This window comes from Pecten maximus, chromosome 13 (assembly GCF_902652985.1).
Source record: "Pecten maximus chromosome 13, xPecMax1.1, whole genome shotgun sequence".
Taxonomy (NCBI): domain Eukaryota; kingdom Metazoa; phylum Mollusca; class Bivalvia; order Pectinida; family Pectinidae; genus Pecten; species Pecten maximus.
This window is the reverse complement of record NC_047027.1, coordinates 33,615,421-33,637,475: the sequence shown is the minus strand read 5'-3', so window position 1 is coordinate 33,637,475 and position 22,055 is coordinate 33,615,421. Positions and strand designations below refer to the sequence as shown.

Below are 22,055 nucleotides of genomic sequence, written 5' to 3'. Positions count from 1 at the left end.
TAAAATTCCCCTACATGATCACCTGATGAGAAGGCCATGGCTGGGTTCTCTTTGGCTTGACATCTTCATACAAAAACGTCTTAAATCTGAGGACAATGGTAGCGGCCATGCTCGACTGATATGTCAAACCCAAAACAAGATCTGATTATCCGATACTTTCTTTCGCTGCCAAAAATGAAACTGTACAGTCTGCTTTTTACCCCGTCTTGTTAAGATGGTAGATTATGTACCCTTGTTAGCTTGCATTAAAATACAAGAATAACTTGAGATTAGGTGACAACACTCCGCACACCCGTTGGTGACACAGAAGTCGCTGGAGCGTGTCTCACGGTAAAACGCCAGGTGTTTTAGCATTCTGCCGAGAGGGGATAATCACACCGACCAGGAGTAAATGACTGGTTTCTAACTAGCTTCTCGCCCAACACCTTCTCTAATGATACCCGCCAACCGAGAACCTCACCGACCAATGCAAATATAGCCAGCGTGAATGAATGAAACTCTATGAAAACCACTGTTACCCATACTACTTTTCCCTGCGGCGGCTCAATTGAGGTTTCTTGATGACTAAAACTCACAGCTTAATATGAAATTTCCAAGGAGACTGAAAAGATTTTTTTTATGAATGAGATCTTGTTATTTGACTACCCTTGTATGAAGGCTTTTTTACACAGATGAGGTAGATTAAACATACACATCTTCCCTATATATGGAGATTTGGCTCCATGAATGTCTTTAGAGAAGGTAAATCAGCCCCATTCACAAATGACCTCTCACCTCTGCCAGGAGATTAGCGTGACCCCTGACCTTTGAGTATTTTGTGAATGGGGCCTGGCCCTGAGCCAGCCTGTCTGTAGTTACACTAGAGACCCATGCTGGAGCTCTCTGTGCCAAGTTCTACTGGTGTATCATAACATGTGTTTCTGCCTGTAATTAAAGAGATATAAAGGTTCCCTATCTTCATCAGTAGAGCTGTGTAAGGAGGGGAGTGTGATTTCTTAAAGAAGTAAATATGCCGAAAGTTTGATATACAAAAAGTCACAATGGGATTTGGTGAAGTAGATGCGTTCAAAGTTCTATAATAAAAAATTACAATGCTTCTTTTCATCAAATCTCACATAAATTGTAACTTAATACAAATAATAAAGTATGATGTTTTTTTTAAAGATTTTGTGTTAGCAATAGTTTTTATTCTGATACGGTTATGTGCTGTAGTTTTCCTTATACTAAATTAGTTCTATCTGGGGTAGCAGGAGTGAAAAACAGAATTTATTATCATATTGTGAATATTGATTCCTATATTTAGCTTTTCCACAATAAAAATTGTAAAGAGAAGTGTTTATTTCAATTTTATGAAAACAAATTCCTATATCTGATGTTGGTTGATCATAAAGACGGATATATAATTTACATTCTCTGTGATATAGACTTTATATGAGAATAAACTTATTATATTTCTAAAAAGGAGACAAACAGAGTAGGCACATGTTACCAAAACTTATGAAATGTCCTTAATAACATACAATAAATTGACTACAACTGGACTGGCCATCAGCCTAGGTCTTTTTGATAGAATTTCTCCAATAAATTCTAATACTGGATAATCCCCCCTTCTTTGAAACTTTGATCTAGAATTATAAAGCTCAATTTTATTTATGATTTATTCTAGAGATAGAGGGCGCGACTATAATAATTACATCTTTATATTAATTCCAACAGCTTAGTTTTGTTGTTACATAAATATTCATCGAAATTTCTTATATTTCAAGGTAATAAAATATAGACATAATGAGAAGTATGAAGAATATCTATCCTTTAACAGAAACTTGGAATGAATAACATTTGCATTAAAGATCTTATTTACATGGTTAATACAAATCTTAGTGAATACTAAAATATTTCATTACTGACTAAATCCGTGTAGCCAGTCCTTGTTCCCGTAATGCAGACCATCACTTAAATATATATATATACATATGTATGAAAACAACTTCTGGAGAAAACGTGTAGATCACAGATCTGTAGCCAGACCATTGTTTATCTTTAAACATATACTGAATTAGCGGCCCTACCAGCCTGTCAGCTGTATACAGCCACAGTGGATCTCAGATCATCTTCAAAACACAGTTGATATTTTGAATCTAAAGCTGAAATTATGGCCTGCTGCCCAATTACAGAATGATTATGTCATAACAAGTCCTATAACTGCTGCCTGTGATGAGCCCTGACCTTGTCTGTTCTCATCTGCCTGGGAGTTTGGCACATTTTCTAAACAGAACAGTCTGAACTAGGTCAGTTTTCACATTCTGACCTATAAAACAAAGTTCAAAATTTTAAATTGCAGATTCATCAATTAAGCTTCTCAGAATAAATAATCTCTAAATTTGATTGGTGCATTTATAATTAATAATCTCTAAATTAGATTTGTGCATTTATCATTTACTACCATAGAACACAATTTGTAAGACTTTAAATTTTCTTTTATGTAAAAATGTTATTTTGGGTTGAATTAATCTTCTATCTGAACTGATGTCCACTCGTAGAAAGTTATGATTTTAAGCCTATTACTGAATTATTTCTTAATTTCTTGTAGATTTACATTCAGTGTGAATGGAACAAACTATGATTTTTTTTTGGAATAGAATAATTTCTTAAGATCATTTACACTTTTTTTTAATGTAACCTTACAATATATTTATATTTCATCATTTTAAATACTTACATAAAGTACACGATTCTTGTCCTGTAAAGCCTTAAATTGCTGTTCCAGCTTCAACACTTGATATTTCACTCCCTAACGTTACAAACATTATGTTGACAATGATGAGAGTATTGCCATCCACTCCCCTAACATTTAAATTCAAACAAATTAATGATGCATTTGATGTAAAACTCCATGACTAGCAATAAAGACGTCCCAACATTTAATTTTATCTAATTCCTCGTGGACAGTGATTTATGCAACCATATCATTATATACCCTGGTTCTGAAGGATTTACATAACAGTTTAATTTTAACTCTGGTCAAACGGGCTATAAAATCAGAATAAGGTCGCATGGAGGTCAATTGTGAACAATTAAAGCTTTTGTTTGATCTTGAATGTGTGGGCGGTGGAGGGTAGGTCAGTATTTGATGTTGACTGTGGAGGCGATTGAGGGGAGGGGTCAAAGTACCTTACCCTCTCATAATTTTGGCCGACTTGTCAAAACCTTGACCACATCTATCTGCCTAATTGGTATCATCTCTAAACTCTAACTGACCATTAAATCACCAGAGATGGTCAAGGATGAGCAGGTGATTTCATTCTTGACCCATCCACCTTTTAATCCACGATTTGGTAGATTTTCCTGGATGAGATTTCACTATCAGAACCTTCATCTGCTTCACAGTTTATAATCAAATTCAGGACCGGTCATCAATTATCTCTCCCCCCACCCCCCAAATACCTCCACAGATTTGGTGGAGTAATTTATCTTGATATTGAGATGTCCATTTTGTTAATATACCTATAAACTACAAAAACATGTTATTCCGAACTCTACAAATCTCCCAAATAATAAAACATTATAAACTGCAGTAAGAAACCCAATCCTACTATATATAGGTCAATATTATCTGATTACAAATTTCAATGGGATCCCTTCAGAGTCTACAGGTTCAAATTTCTAATATAAAATGATTCTTACCTCTTTCAAATGGCATCACATATATATACCCGTTGTCATCTTCTTCAGCATTGTTCTTTTCATCTAATTTTAAATCTATTATGGTCATCGTGAGATTTTTCTTTTTTCCCATTTTGTTGATAATCAAGAGGCACTTTTTAAATGAAAACAACTTTCTCTTAAATGATAACTTAGTTAATGTATTCCTTACACCATAGCGAACAGTAAAGCTACATTTGAAGATTTCACAGGAATTCAGTTTATGCAATAACAGGGTTATTATCAGGAAACTGTATTCAAATATAAAGGTACAGGTTCCAAATGGTTCCTTTCAAATTCCTCTGTATCATGTATTTTCACATAAATTTTGAATAGGATAAGTGTTGGCACTGACTGGGGCTAACAACCAAGTGTTTTTTCTCAGAGAGGGTCACAGTATCTCCACAAAGTATAGTACAGCAATTCTCAGAACACCTCCAGTAAGCACTTTGAAAGTCCTTGGACACTATGAGAGCATTGACCCCAACAAGTTCTCATATATGGGTTTCAAAACACATATACTCAGACATGAGAAAATATTGACCACTGTATAAACACACTACTCATTCCTATAGGCCTAATTGGGGATCAATTTGGTCAATACAAACACCTACCCACCCCTGAGTTAATTGGGTCAATTAGGCTAATTTGACCTACTTAGTTGAGGTGAGATTTTCTCATTATAGGTCAGGTTAGTGACAAGAGGCCTGTTATTACTGTCAGTCTTGAGTAGTTCTGCTTGATTGATTTCATAATGACCTTTAACCCCATGGTTGATCGACCACAGTGTACAACTCCCAACATGTGGAATCAAAACATGGGGCACATGTTGGGGAGGAAAATTGTTCCTAATTGTCAATTATGACTTGATTTAGTACAGATATGAAGAGAAGTCCAACTCTGACAGATTAGATAAACGAAACATGAGACAGATAAGTATGTTAATATACCCAGCATCAGCCCTGTACTTCACACAGCCTGCCGGTTAGCATTATAAGCTGGTTAAAATCACTGCTACAGGAGTTAATACATTTATCACCAGTAATTATACAGATAAGGAAAACCAGGCAAAATTAGCAAAAATTGTTCAGCATAATGGGAAAAGTTATTAATTAAATTCAGAAAACTAGTTATCAGTGAATTTTATTACAATGATAGAATAATGTTTTATCATTAAGTCTCAATTATGAATAGCGAGTTCGTCTATTAGCTGTAGTTTGTAGGTTTTATTAATATACTAATTTATCACATAAACCATTTCTATAAACACCACCTAAATGACTGTGACTTTTATTGTCCATATCACACAATTATTAACATGTGTCTTATCAGTGGCATTTAATGGGAACAGATGTAAAGATCATGTCAACATTAACTATATCTAAAGTGAAAGTACGTAAAACAAACTCTACTTTCGCATTAATGTTGTGTCAAGTGTAAAAGTTCACTACATGTATTAAATCTTAATGCATTCTTTCTAACTTAATTAAGCCTCTGACAAGAGATTTATAGAAGTCCTCTAGACATTAAACTTATACATAAAACACCTTATATATTATTTTACATTGTTCTTTCAGCTGGACTTAATACTGGATTTTCAAAATTTAAGACAATGACGAAGTTTTACTGATAATCTTTGTCTAGATGTAGGGTTAAATTTAATTTCATTTTAAAGTAGGGAAGGCTGGCAAGTATGGTTTTCTATAAACATATAAGCTGTAATTAATGTAACTTACAGGGATGAAAACACGCTAATCACCTTTAAGATCTTAATGTTTTTGTTATGGAACATCAATAAATATACTTGAGAAATGTTGCATACATAATCTGTGTATGTATTGACAAGCTGTAAAGCTTTAAAGTCAAAAAATGAATTGAATTGAATTGAATTTATTTCAATTTTCACTTTGTATAAGATGATGACAGCGAGCAGCGACAGTCGAGCTGTTAAAAATATCTTAATATTTTTTTTTGAATTTTTGCATCTGCCTTCGTTAAAGTACATCATTATGTATAATCTTAATGACACCGTTAACACTGTGACCTATCCTTATCACAATTACACAACCTCTTACATACAAATTCCATTCATGTATCATCTTGCATGAATCAAAGTACTTAACATATACAAAATACAACTATTGTTGTCTGTTTACGAATCAACTTGTTGTGTCTGCCGTTATCATGAAGATATTTTAAGTGAGACTCTGATAAAAAGCGAACAGGTTTTAATAGACGCAGAAGACTAAATTGAAGTCACAGGGGCATGTATGATTGAGGTAGACTGTCACAGGGATGTGTATGATCGAGGTAGACTGTCACAGGGGTGTGTATGATCGAGGTAAGACTGTCACAGGGGTGTGTATGATCGAGGTAAGACTGTCACAGGGGTGTGTATGATCGAAGTAAGACTGTCACAGGGGTGTGTATGATCGAGGTAAGATTGTCACAGGGAAGTGTATGATCGAGGTAAGACTGTCACAGGGACGTGTATGATCGAGGTAAGACTGTCACACAGGTCACATGTGTATGATCGAGGTAAGACTGTCACAGGGGTGTGTATGATCGAGGTAGACTGTCACAGGGACCTGTATGATCGAGGTAAGACTGTCACACAGGTCACATGTGTATGATCGAGGTAAGACTGTCACAGGGGTGTGTATGATCGAGGTAAGACCGTCACAGGAATGATGTCTCCTGATCAATTGCATAATAAATTTTATTTTTATTTAACTCTTCATTTTTCATATGTGCTCACTTATTACCAATAGTTCGGGTACATTATTAACCGGATACACAATTCATTTAAATATTTCAAGAAATATAACGGCCTAGTTGGAAGAAACATTATGTTTGATCAATTTATACCTTTCAGAAATTTCATATTCTATTACTTTTTTTTTGTATTTTCCAATAAATTATTCACCTACATAAAAGGCTTTTCAATTTTGTACTCCGATAATGCACATAATTTGTATCAGTGACTTGGTCCAGATAAAGGTATTTTTCCAAGCGTTGCAGAGCTTAGGTTTCGTCACAGAGTGTTAAATAGGTGGAATATGGCACAAATTAATCTGTTTACCTGCACGCCCAGCAATTGAGACCAATAAAAATGGAAATTAAATTTCACGACAAAAAATATATACATTCTACACGGACCACCTAGGTATAAGGAGACGAAATACAGCTACTATTAAAATCTGAAAAATGATTTCTCCCAGAGAAAAATGATTACTCCCATAAAAACGTCTGCCATTGTCGTCGTGACAACACAAGTTGTAGCTCCCGACATCTTATTTATATGATTACTTATGTCGCTATTACCATGACAAAAGTCCAGGTAGATCGTTTTAAAATATCAAAATTTTGTCTCTTAAAACGTGTTTATCGCCCTTCGATCGGTGTTGGACTTGAGATAAGGTTTTCCATTTAAACAGTTGTAAGCAACATTAAACCTGCACACACAATATACCTTCTGTCAGCAGTAATCCAGATACGTTTCATATTGTTACTGAAATATTTTTTTTTCTCACGAGAATTTTATTCAAATCTAATTTGAATCACGTTGTCACATGAAAAGAATATCCCTTTTCTGAAATATATTTTGCTTTAACTTTTTTGGTTTCTCTTTTTTTTTTTTTTGCAAAACAATCTGTCTATTGTGCGTCACTTTCCTGAAGCATGTGTCACTTTTCGGGAGATCTACAGCATAGAAATCTATGTACATATTGTACCTACCCCAAACACCTACTGAAATACTGTGGTATCTATTGCAATCACTAGTTAGTTCTTCTCTAAATTTCTTCTAAATTTTTGGTTGTATTTTATTATTCATAACCATATGCATGTATTGTCACTTTTTTTTTGTATCCCCACCCCCTGTATTCACAATAATTTGTGAAAAGTAAAACTGTAACAAATCCACATTCTGAGGTAAAGTAAAACTTTTTATGTATTCAGATCCAAGGCCAATGATATTCCTGATACCATTTAGTTTTGATGCTGAGTGGAAAACATAAACAGTAGCAAGTTAAAGTGGTGATAGATCGTGTTATCTCAAGAGAGCTCCTCAAAGGGAGATAACTTGTGATTGTTATGCCCTCACAAAAATTTATAGCCTCAATCTTCAAAGATGAGAAAGAACAAACAGCTCAAAATTTAAAATGATAAAAACAGGCATGTGGACAGTTTCAAGTTTTAACTTTATCATAATTAGGATGATACAAAAAAATATCAACATTCCGTAACAAAACCGATGATCTGAACACGAAAGGATTTCCCAAACTTTATGTATATCTTAGTGTACGCCTGTGTATTTCATCAGGAACTCTCTCTCTCATAGCATTCTTCACTAGGATGAAACGTTGTATAAACCTCTTCCATTTTCTCATGTCTAATACTTCATTGTAAGCTAAACCACTATACATTACCAAATAATTGGTTTGGTTTATTTTGTTTAACGTCCTATTAACAGCTAAGGTCATAAAAATGGAACTACAATCGTGTGGACCAAGTCACAAATGCCCCAAAACCCATTGTTAGATATATCAGTTTCGACAACTAGCTAAAAACCCTGATCTGTCTTTGAAAAATAATAAATGGGTGCATTTCCTGAAATTGATATGATATAAAAGATTTCAATAACGGCATATACATTCAATGAACCTGCTTTCAATTGGCATTCATAACGACCATGAATACCAACAAAAATTCAATAAGAATACTTAATGAAACTTCATTGCAACTTCTTTTTCTAAGTTATTATTTTGATTGAATATGCTAAATGGTTTAACACCTCTACCAAGATTCAAAGTTTAGGAACAAAACAATATGCTACCGATATAGAAAAGTTACGTTCATGCTGTTGACGTTAAAAAAAAAATCTGAATCCAAGTAAAAAACCTGGCTCCTGATGGGAATCAAAAGATCATCTAAACATTTGACATATAAACTACAGAAAAATAAGAAATCTACAAAATTTAAGATGCACTTTAAAAATCCTAGGTAGCTAGAATCTGGGATCAGAATGGCCGTGGACCAGACACAAGCCGATTTAGGCAGGGTATATATGTATCTAACTGATCCCTATCAAGTTAATGTTTAAGAACCATTCCCTAAGTGTACAGATAAGACTCGACATATCGCTGCGCTGTACCGTACACACACACACTGCATTGTTATTGCAAATCCACTGAAACCTGTATGGTTAAATCTTTAAACAAGCTCTTCATTTTCTTGTTATAATTTGTCTAAAATTACAAATCCTAACAAAAATCATATAACATAATATATGACAAATTCATTAAATGTGTTGGATATGATTAGATGCTGTTTTTACAGACTACAGGGACTTGTGTATCAAGTTATTTTAAAGTCACCAGAATTTAAATTTTATTTATCTCATATCTGAACATAAAGTCCTTCATCTTCAGAGCTGGATTTGATATAAATCCATGTCCATTTGTGTGTAAGACTTGTTTTCCTTCCGTTTAATTTAAGCTACATTCATGTACAACATCCACACGGAGATGTTGTCAAGCTGGAGACAAGATGTAAGTCGTGAGAATGTTTGTAAAAGCATTAACATCGACTGTGTACGTGCATTTGAAGAATTTTTTTCATGAGCTTGAGAAAAACGTGACGTACCAAATTGTCAATGAAAACCACTAGTTCCGTACAATCTACAGATCTATAGGGTTCAAAGACACTTACGTCAGACAACTCCGCTCGCTCACACCCAATTTGTGTAATAAAATCAAACAAAACATCGGTGTGTACGTGTGGCATATTTTTCGTTGAGAAAATCAGAATTAATGAGTGAGGCACTAACAAGTGAAGTGTACTGGTCGTATATAAATATAGAAAAATGTCCAATTAAAATTGGCCTAACATCAAGTGTCCACATCCTCTCACGCAGCTGGTGGAGGGCACATCGTAACGAGCAGGTACTTAAAATGGTCATGACAAGTCACAAAACCTAACCCACAATGAAATCGGAGAATTTTTCAGAGTTATCTCCCTTTGCCAAAACAATATCAGATTCATATTTGAATATTACAAACTGTAACTTCCGATGAATAACCTCCTGACAAAATCTCAGCAATAATGTTGTCCCATTTTACTGGGCGCCTTCAATTATTCAAATGTAGCTATATGAGATAAAATCTGCAACAAGAAATTCACTTTCCTTACAAAACCTCTTTAAAATATTTGTTTTGCACAAGTGCAAATACTTTTTCTATCTATGCCATGTTATGAACTAATATGCTCCAAAAAAGCCAATTTCTGGTAATAGGTCCATGTCTGGTAATAGGTCCATGTCTGGTAATAAGCCCATGACTGTTAATAAGCCCATGCCTGGTAATAAGCCTGCATGTACCCACCAATAAGTCCATATGTGTCAATAAGCCCACTCACACCTATTTGAGAATGCTTTAAACAAACACCATTTCATTTTCCTGGTGTAGTTGATGCGTTACCCTATTGGACTTATTACAGAATAAATCCTTCAGCAAGCTATACTTACACTTACTCAAGTTTTCCACACAAGGAGTCCAACATACAGCTCACTTCATATTTTATTCATTAATTGTACTGTTCATCACTATATAGAAAACTGTGTAGCATACTTCAACACACTGATTAATCTTAATACTTCAGTTCCTAGCTTGATACATATCAAGATACAATTATCTTCCAATATCTGATGAAAAGAAAATTTTGAGATCCCCTGACACCCTAATCTTCCTTAGATCTTGTTTTTACCTATATAACACTTATAATCTTACCTGTATCTCACCTGTACATTATCATTACCTGTCCAAGGCCTACCTGATAATCTTGTTATTGTAAATTTGACTTAAGGGGGTTGTTTTACCTGTAGGGGCCACTTAAAAACCATTGGGCCAATATAGTCTGAAATTTCGTCTTGACCTGGAGGGCATAAGTGTCATTGAACAAGAGAATCTTTAAACTTTTTCAGCCGTTAGTAACTTAAGGGTTAGTTATGTCATCATCCTAACAAGAGGTTTATTAAAACTGGACACTGGTCAGTATTGACCCTTCCTGTCAAAACTGAAAACCATAAATTAAACCAGCATTACCTGTTAAATGCCAAAAAAGTTGTGACATAAATGGGAAAATAAATGTGAAAGTTATGTGAAAAGTAAACTGCCACTTACTCTACAACTAGAGTATGTGTACAAGGGCAGTGTTCCAGTCTATCATTACAACAGTAGAACATCATCTTATGTCATCAGACAACATTTTAACAAGCCAATCATTTTAACGATATGAGTGTCAGAGATCAACATTATAAATAAATTTGACATTGACTGCCAGTTTTTCTGGCTATCATTCAGTCTATATTACCTAATCGAAATTTAAATTAATTGCTCCATAAAAGTTGACAATTGATACGAATGATTTATTAAAGAAGACGTTAATTATGTATTTTACAGCACCAGTAAAACGTTGTATGGAGCCAGATTAGTAGAAGTAACATCAGTAAATAAGGTTTTTAATGGCTTGTGATTTCTATAATAACTAAATCATTTATGGCTTTCATAATTCAATATTGAATAAAAGGGTTTACCAAGACTTTTATCACCTTTAAGGTTTTTCATCATTTCGAGGGTTTTTTAAATTCAACTCTAATTTTCAAGTGAAGGGTTTAAAAAATGTTTGTTAAATCATTTGTGCTTGTAAAGTACATTGTTTTAACAAACATTTTTTGACAACTTTGGAATATACGAACATTTGATTATATTGTCTGTAAGCATCACAAACTGTGTATATCGTTTCCATTGGTGACTCACAATAAGAGTCATGTTATTTGTTAAATAATTCTCACATCTCGAGAACAATAGGAAATATTTGATGCTTTGATGAATTTTTTGATAGATATCATCATTAATTAACATTAATTACAACAGGTTTGTAAAAATATTTCAACTTTGTTTGCTAGAATCATGCGGGCTGTATTCAAGGTATCGGTATGAATTCACATACGTCAATACTCACATTGTAACCACTAACTCACGCAGTCGTTTTTAATACAAAGATCTGACAGGTAATGTAAACTATTTTTTCTGCGACAGAAATTATCATCCGAGTATTGTGAAAATGTTGCATATCATTTATAGAGAAATAACGCACGTTCGTAACATCAAACTTGTCCTATTGAATATATTCTATGAACAGCAGTATATCAAATGTATGGAAACCTTATCTAAAATTAATAATTCAGAGTCGTGATTATGTTTGAATCGGCATAATGTTCACAGCCCGGAGTAACAATAACAGTGAGCCAACCTTAAATGATGTGAATAATAACGAGAGCGTTATGAGCATGACATATTACAACGGTCGAATAATTACGAAAACAACATATTTAATGAATGAATTAATGAAGTAAGGGCTATTCCATGACAAATATGAATGAAAACATTACAAAAGAATTTATTGTGTTACATTTGCATTGTCCTTAGCTTCTAAATATAGATACCCCCTTAACAATTAAAAACATACTTTTCAAACAAATCTACTTTTAAAAGAATTTCTTTTATAATAGGGCTTCATGAAAGGCTAGCAAAAAACTGAACAGTGCTGAAAGTCGTATATCATCAAGTATCAGTTATCAAAATATCGGAGCCGATTTACATAGATACGGGGGAAAAGGTAACATTGAGAGGAAGGCTTGTCTGTCTGGGAGAAAATTTCTTTTGTTTATTCTCGTGCTTTGAATCAGATAATGAATATATTCAGAAAAACAACTGGGGCAATATGTGGGGGCCCCGTTTGATAATCAGACAGAGGCTTGTCAGTTACAGAATTACCTACATATAACAACGTATCACATACATAAGTGTTTGAAGATTTTTTAAAGTGGCTTTGTACAAGTCTTTTCTGTAGGCAATGAGCCTGTGTATGCTTCATGAAAAACGTCCATCACAAAAAAATCTGTAAAATTGTTTTAAAAAAGAATGTTTTGGAAATCAATGAAACTTCCATTTGTCATTATCAGCATTAAAACGCCCCTTAATCCACTTTAAATAATGAATAGGATTTAACCTTTCACTTGAGCTGTTTAAGTCTTAATCAATGCTATTAGTGATATCACATTAGCTGCTAAACATCAGATCCTGGAGGTTAAACACAGAAATATCAGTATTAACTACATGTCGATACTTCAGGGAGCCCACGAAAATTGTTTTACATAACTAGAAAGGCACAAACTTTGGATCTATATAACTCAATGAGCTCATAAACCTTTACTTTATACATCTTCAAGGAATAAGTGAATTTCTCTATATAAGTATAAATTTCACTTTACATAATTAACTTCATGGAACTCGGGAAACTACCACTTGTCATAATTTCAGAGAATACAAAAAATCATTGAGGCACGGAAACTCAGGACCACAGTTTCACTTTAAATGACGTCAGGGAAGAGAATTTGTTTAACTACACTAAAAAATTGGTTGAAAATGGAAGGTTTATAGCAATAATAGGTATTATTCCAATCCAAATTAAAAACTTGAGACAAGATTTTAACACCACAACAGTTGTCCTTCCAAACTGTGGATACAATTTGGAGGACACTTCACCAGGACTGATATTTAGTCATGTTCATAACGATAATTAAACTAATTATAAAGTTAACAGGATAATCATTTACAATTAACTCCCCGTACAGTAGGAAAAGCATCAATCGTCCTCAGTTACTGACAGACCTTTCTGGAAACCATAAAGAAATTTCAGATATTTGTACAAAGCCTACCTTCAGTCTTGTTAGAGGAGACCTGGCGTCCGTGAGTATGCCAGGATGGAAGGAGAAATACTGGTGCTCTTCTTTTTCCATGACCATGGCGCTCAACAGTGGGAGTGATCATTATTTAAGATTTGCTGGAATTTTTCCCAAATAGTCTTTTTATATAAAACTTCTTAGCGTTTCTTGTTTACATAAGTCAAGTTGACCAAAGCAGCAGTTGCTAACAGTAATTCGGATCAACGTATTCTACCACATAAATCACTATACTTCTGCATTGGTAGCTCCGTCCATTTTTTCTGTTGCTAATTATGTTGGCTTGCTGACTCTACCGTAGTAGTAATTTGGTACGGCTGGCACTTAAGTGTTTTAAGTCTCTGTCAAATAGCATTTGAAATCCCTGCACACTGAAGTTGTATCTGTTTTCGAGTCTCTGGTCGTCAGCTGACAAACCAGGAAAGCTGGTATGATTCAATTCAGCTATACTTATCTGCACCGATGCAACACATCTATGTTACACAATGCCGACACTCATATTAATTAGCACTAATTAATTTCCATGCATTGTTACAACAATACATCAGTGTTAAGATATGTATAATACAGTTGGCAAGTCTCCCGAGGTATTGTTGGAAGTCTACGTCCAGCAAGGTCTGACCAGAAATGACCACCAATGACCACAACATTCAGATATATATATGGTCCATTTGTCCAGCACTGGTGATGAATGTCACAACGTCCTTGATTGCAATTGCATACCTGTACAAATGTCACAGGTAAAACTCAGGTGCCTTTTCTATAAGAGTAATTGTCCCTATACAGGTAACTGTGCTGTTGAATCCCTAGGGGGCTGTAATGATCTCCTGGTTAAGTCCTCTACCTTTTTACACCTCTAACAGGCCATGATCCTCTGTATTCAAGCTAACTCCTTTTTACACCTTTTCCTACAGTGTGACATTAACTGCAATGCTCCGCCTTTTTTAACAAAAACAAAACTGCCCAAGGTCCTGTAGTAGATATAAGTCTTTTCTGTGTCCAAGAAGGTCAGCTTACACCTCTATGGTTAACAGTCAAAGGGTTAAATCCCAATGTTTTCGCAAAGTGACCATTCCCATTTGTGGAAGCTTTGTGTACACAGTAATCCGCTAAGTATACACAGAGAGCCCCTGCCCCACGCTAACACTCTGGCTTTATGAATGACGCCAAGGTTTGTATGAATGAGTACACCAGCTAAAGCACACACTGTCCTGGGAAATTATAGTATAGCCTAGCCACACTTATGAATGAACCACTTCTGTTGCCTGTTACCCATAAATCACTAGTTCACCTCTAGTCCAATGGCAGCAAAGCTCATTTACATAACTCCGCCCCCTTGTAATCCCTGCAGGTTTATGAATGAACGGTTTATCAGCCAAGGCCCCTGTGAGATAGGTAGCGTGTTTGACCCAGTTGATAAAATGGCATATGAGGTTCGTGGTGGGAGAGTTTGTTTAAATTTTGCACATGAAAACAGACAAACATTTCTGGTTTTTCTACAAATGTACTGCAAATATCATTTATAAATCTAATAGAAATCAAATTTTATTTAAAACTGGTTGAAATTTTAAATAAATTACATATGATTTAAGCCAGTTTTCACCCCTTCCGGGTTGCCTTGTGAATGAACTGTGGTGTCGGCTATATCTACAACTGAGCTGAGCCAGCCCTGGCCACCACTCTCAATTCATTACAGCTGAAATTGTGAGCCTGGTATACAACTACACTATGCCCCTTATTGACCAACAACAATGTAGACAATGAGACCTTGAAACTGGCAATATTCTAAATTATAAACAAAACCAGCGAATTATTGACATTAAGTTTGGACTGCACATCAGTTTGGAGGTTCCTGATCTTGTCAAATTGTAAATTTTGTTCCCAGTCCCCATTTTAAATAGTGTGGGCGTATATATATATAACTTCAGCAGAGAAGCTTGAGGACACTACACCAGTCCGTTACAAGGATGCAAATGACTGCTGTTTCTACCAGACTGTCCTGATGTTATAGGTGACAGTCAACAATCTCACGAAGAAATCACATAAAATTAAAAAAATTAAAAAAAAAAAATTAAAAAATAAAATTGTATATATCAAGACAGGCCAGAGACGAGATTGAGGTTAATCTAATGTTGGCGCGAGTATTAATAAAGTTTAGTACTAATCAGGTACAAAAGATGTGATAAGAAGACAAAGCCCTATAACCTTTCAGACTTGAGCAACTGTCTACGTCACAAGTGACATTTAAAACGTTCGCTAAAAAGCATGTTTATCATGCCTCAAAACTGGAACATTTATGAAAGGTTTGACTTATCAACACTTAAACAAAATTATATATCATATATATCTTATTTTTCGTATTATGAAAAATATATAGTATTTACAAATTCTTTTCTATGGCACAAAACATGATTCTTTTTCTGTGAAATAGGCTCGGAGTTGATAGAACTGAGTTGATAGAACAAATTGGGACGAAAACACCTTTTAAGCTTGTGTATGGCACTCTTAAAACTGCGTATCACTATAACAGCTGTTCATAATTATCACAATTCTCAGGAGACAATTGTCATATTATTATTAGCACCCTTCCTTCAATTTCAGAATCACCCTTCCTTGAATTTCAGAATCACCCTTCCTTAAATTTGCAGAATTAGGAAAAAAAGTTTGCATGTACGCCTTTCCTTTAATTTGCAGATGAACACGAATATGGAAAACTGGTCACGATTTTTGTAATACAATCAATTCATTAGGAAATTCCTTACAGTAATTTTACTTTCCAACCCGACGAAAAGGTTTAGAAATAACAGAAAACTTTGGTAAGCAGAATATTAGCATAAAGACATTTCTCATTTTCATTTGTTTATTTGTTTTTTGGGTTTATTTGTTTTTTGCATTTATTTTTGTTTTGATTTTTCTGTTTTTTTTTTTTTTTTTTTTGCAGCAGCAGCAGCAGCAACAGCATGAAAGGTTTAAATAGAAGAATTTATTTTTACTACTATCACTGTTTACAATGGTTTCAATTAAGATCTATACTATATTTCTGATGCAAATATTTTACACTTTTCATCAGGCATGCAGCAGGGACCTTTACATATGAGCTAAATATTGCCTGGTAAGATTCTGTAAGGATGAGAAGAATCATGATCAGACCAGCTGAACTGGAGACTCACACCACATGTAAATATATAAGTTTACCCCGGCAAACTTTTACATCTTGAACAATTACAATCTAATTTGGAAAAAATTATGAAAGGTAGGATGGCGTAATTCTGAAAACCACAAAGATGTTGAGGCATCAGGCATTTTGATCCATCATAATTACTTATAAACAAGACATTTATGTTAAATTGCACATTTTCAGATCTTTCAACCTCCCCCGAGGATCCCTCCTACACAAAGCAGAAGTGAAAAGCTTTGTCAACATACCAAGTCACACACACACATGCTACGTTTAAATATACATTTCCTACGCGATTCGGTCAAAAAGAAATCTAATTTTTTGCTGATAAGTAAAACTAGCATCAGGCATAGACCAACACCTGTTCTGTCAATAAATAAACCTAAATTGTACGAGTTACACTATCTGCCACCTTTACACCTAGAATTAGCATCATGTGTAATATCTATCTACATCAGCACTATTTCAATATAAACAGTATCTATATTTCTAGAATAATGTATTATCTTTACTTATACAACATTTTTTGCACAAGTGTTGAGTGTAGGAAGATGTATACTATATTGCTTACAAAAGGAAAATTCTTTGTAGAGAGGTCTCATTCAAGGGGAGGTAAGCAGGGATATAATAAAACTCCAATAGTTCAATATATAAAACACCTCTTTATCAAGATAATGTAAAATCTGAAAATACAATGATTCATATCAATGATCTTTCAAAAAACCTTCCTTTTGTCAGATTTAAGAAGTTAAAACAGTCATTGAGCTAAAAATTAATACCTTTTTGGACAGCTCTTCTTGTCAAAGAGAAATAAAAAAAAATTCAACAGAGAAAGATCCAAGCTAACAAGGCTTTCCAATATGTGTCCAGGAAAATTAATTTGGTGAGGCATCAGCTGAGAGGAGGGGGAGGGGGAGGGGGAACATCACCTGACTGATGCTAGTGCAGCCTCCAATGATGTAAATGTACCCAACAGCCATCTCTGTCACTCAGATGCCTCCACAACTTGTTTTAACATATCATATTGAAACCTTACCCAATTTAACATTTTTCTTATCAAGTCAATAGGGCTCAAATTAAACCATGATCTTTTACAGGAAAACAATTGCAAATTCCCAACCTACATAACATAACTGTTTTCTAATTTTAATATAGTTGAATTTGTTTATATATTTTCATATCAGTGTGTATGCTAACAATACCCCGCCCAGCTTGACCCAGTACACAGTCCTAAACATCTGGTTGTACTTGACAATAAACCTTTGCTGTATTTTCTTAAAATTTATGAATGAATTTAAAAGGGCACTTTATGAAAGAAGAGGTTCCTTGGGGGAATTTCAAAACTTTTAAAAGCTACAAGAATGCTCCCTCAAATCTTTTTTTCTACTCTGAAAATTGTTATGCTTGTAATCTACGAAACAGTTGCTACAAAAAGAAGAAATTGCATACATACATTATTCCTGGGCTCTGAAGTGAAAGTTTTAAAAGTACATTTTCAAGCTCCAGCACATGCCAAAAAGAAAGGATGGCAATTGATGCTTTAGACAATTTAAAACTGACCAATGGTCAACACCATGTAATGAGGTATAAAACTGGACAGAATTGTCTGCCTTAGTTTTTCTACTCTCAACTAGACTTCCATTCAATCCTGCCATTTTCATTGGCTGCTGTTTATATCGGCAAGTGATATACCTTTTCAAAATGACATCAGAGAATATCTGCAGAAATCGCTGCTTTCAAGTCAACGATAAAATGGTCTGTAATCGAAAACATTACTTGTGTGTCCATGGAAAACAATTTAACATATAGAGTTTGTTTATTTATTTTATTTATTTAATTTATTTTTAGATTTTTAATGACCAATCACAACTTATCAGGTCATCAGGGCAAACAAACGACGAGCATAAAAGGTATTAGATGAAACAGAACCAAACATCAACGAAATGTGTAAATATATGTCGGAACCTACATGTACATATTTTAAAAGATAAATGTGGATCGTTATTCATATCTCGTTGTAAAAACGACAACTTTCAGATCGTTCATAATTTGGTGGACATTAAAGAGTTTCAATTATTGGTTTTGAATGATCACGGAAACGTAATCAGGTTTATACTACTAATGGTGTACACACAATCTACATATGTAGTGGAGTCCATGAGATGACAGCACCAAAATGTAATCGGATGTTGAACTTTGCTACAAAACTAGGTAGTTAGTGAAAAACATGGGCGAGAAACCTACCTCCCGCTATGACAGAGCAGATGTATAACTCGGCAATTGTCACTCTCCCCACACTCATATATAAACATGGAATCTTTCGTGACAGTGAAATTAGCATTATGAAATACCATTGCATTAAAACAATCTAAGATTCGGTTTATCAATTCCATATTGCATTAAAACAATCGTAAGTTTCTGTTTATCAATTCAATATTGCATTAACACAATCATAAGATTCTGTTTATCATATAATTGATATGTATCAGAACAAAAAATCTCAGTTTCGCTACAGTGCAGGCTAATTTAGACTCGACTGTTAAAAATCATCATCAACACAATCATGTGACATCATCGTTTATTTATGATGTCATAATTGATACAACATATCACATCATTGTCCGTCCTAAACTTAAGATTATCAGTCTAGTGCTGGGAATACAGGACGGAAAGAAATCTATTGATCAAGACTTCATAATCAACTGATAATCAGCTTAAATTTTTTTATTTTTTTTGTTATTTTACTACATAGAGCCCTGAGTAAATTGGACATTCAATTAAAACATTTAATCCATGATTGACAGATCGAGATTCAGACAACATCGGTTTCCCTACCCAACATGTCGGTCCTAATACTCTGAACCGGCTGGTGTTCACGAAATACTACGACTGACCCAGATTCCGGATTAACATTAAACGTTTTGTCCTTGACAGATAAGTAATTACGGAGTTTCCTTCCCTGTGGGTAGGGATGACTTCTGACACAAGTTCCGATAGGAAACCAGAGATTTGTGAATACATAATCTGGGCCTGGGAGGTTTGTGACTGGTACAGGAAATGTGTTTAGGTATCCGCTAACCTTGTACCCCATGTACATTAGTATACACTTGATGTAGTCCTAAACAAGTGATTTCAAGTGAAGGTCACTTTTAAACAACGATATACACAATAATATGTCAACACAAACGTGGATGATAATTTTATTCATAATTTCATTCTGCCCCAAAACAAATTTACCGACAATTTAATGAAGAAGGTTTGTCACAATGTAGATCAAGGACACGTTTAGCTGGAAGGAAGATTAGAATTTTGTTTTGAATGATGATTTCGACTTAATTTACAAAGCAGTTATAAAGGCCAAGCGAACTACATTGAGTACATGTGAGAATGATGTCTATCTGTTTATAATGACTATAACAGATTGTATGCACTACAAAATCCATATTTGCTCTTAATTCTTCATTTTTCTTTCATTCTGATTTTTATTCCTTAAAGTGCTTGGCAAATAAATGATTGTATTATGTTAAAATCATTGAATTGTTAGATTGATAGTATCTAGATTACAATATCACATGAAAGATTTATTTTAAACTTTGTGAATTTTTTCCCTATGGGGGCCCCACAAGTTAAAGCTGGCTAACTCTATCAATGAAACTCCCGCTCTGTGTGTAGACCACAACTAGTTCACTGGCACAAACCACAATGATGTAATAGGCTTCACTGTCTGGGACACTGGCCAGGTCAGGGAGGCAGAGAGGAGTGGGGCATCTAATGAGAGGGGTAAGGTCAGTATGGAGTGACCAATAGGAGGGGTGACTGAATAGGGTTGGTCAGTAAAGAGTGACCAATACGACTGTTGACTGAATAGTCTTGGTCAGTAAAGAGTGACCGGTACGTGTTGGTCAGTAAAGTGTGACCAATACGAGGGATGACTGAATAGTCTTGGTCAGTACGAAGTGACCAATACGAGGGATGACCCAATAGTCTTGGTCACTAAAGAGTGACCAATATGAAGGAATACCTTTGAATAATCTATAAGTAATAATCAACAGAAATACGTACCAATGTAAAATGTCCCCAGAAATCTCATCAAACCCACTTTTAAACATCAGAGTTTAATTCAGATGATGGCAACATTAGAACAAAGTATCAATATGTCAGAGACGAATGAAAATGACAGATTCTTGTTGCCTCGACAACAAATAGAAGCCCTGTTGCCACAGCAATGCATGGTAACACACAAAGGGCCCGTGTGAGTGGGATCAGAGCCTTCCCCCTTTGTGATATACATCTAAGATTGTCTATGTTAGTACATCCTTTTATCTAGGTTTTTTTAATTTTTTTACATCATCTGGCAATGAAGCAGTCGCCACTAGTACTGCACCTTCAGTATTCGGACTTGTTAGCTTAAACTGTTGTCTGAAATGACACCCCAACACAACAACTACTTCAAGCAATACTTAGAAACGATACCAGCTAATCAAGCGATTTTATTTATGAAGCTGTGTTTTAAAGTTTGTATACAATTCTTGTCTCACCTGCAAAGAAAAATGCAACAGCGACACGTCTTCTGAAATGTCAAACTTTAACCAAACTTGCCATCATCCAGAATTTATGGTCCAATGACTCGGCATATGACAGATGCTGGGAATCTGGACTTAAGAAATTTTGTGTTAGATCAGTTTTCAAAAAAGTATCAATGTTATTGATTACATCAAAGTAATCTGGAATAATTTGCATTGTATATGGACATCCAAACACATCCTATAGTTTATGCGAACTTTTATTTTTTGCTGTATTTCTTAGTTAAAAACCATAGATTTTGATAAATTAACATAAAAATTTTACAAAATTCTCCAACTGACTTACACATTATACTTTTTAGTCAAATTGGAATGTTCTACTCTGACTTTTTAGAAAGGGTGATTTTAGTGGTTAAATCAATTCAGAGCACTGGAAGAACTTTCAGATTGACATTTTTCTTTGACTATGAACGATGAAAGACAAAATCTGATAGCTTGTACTTAGATGTAGCCTCAATAATACCACCAACTAACAAAGTCGTAGGCAGACTTCAGTTAAGTGTAGGTGGAGCTCTCTAGTGAAAGGAGGTGAAAAAATTTTCACAAAATATAGTTTGGGTTTTTAATTGTTGTTTGATAGTCTAGGACAACAGTTGTCAGCTATGATCACTTAAACTAAACATTCCGTGGCCACTTATATCCTTTGTTGGATTCTAACAGATGCTGTGGCGTTTCAAACATCTAAAGGACCCAGACCACAACAGACCCATCATTCAACGAGTACTGTATACCTTCCACTTTCAAGACTTTTCATGATAGAGACACTAAATTTTATTAAACATCCTCT

General features: G+C 34.6%; 1 protein-coding gene across 5 annotated transcripts in view; it reads right to left on the bottom strand.

Moving 5' to 3' along the window:
• Nucleotides 1-22,055, bottom strand: part of LOC117340772 (protein c-ets-1-B-like) — an 80,985-nt gene that overhangs the window by 14,820 nt on the left and 44,110 nt on the right. The window contains exon 1 of one of the 5 annotated variants that reach the window (XM_033902539.1): nucleotides 13,484-14,742. The exons of the other annotated variants lie outside the window; for them this stretch is intronic. Within the exon in view, the coding sequence (XP_033758430.1) occupies nucleotides 13,484-13,595 (112 nt within the window). The 5' untranslated portion in view covers nucleotides 13,596-14,742. Of the gene's footprint in view, nucleotides 1-13,483; nucleotides 14,743-22,055 lie in introns of those variants that run through there. 5 annotated transcript variants of the gene reach the window in all.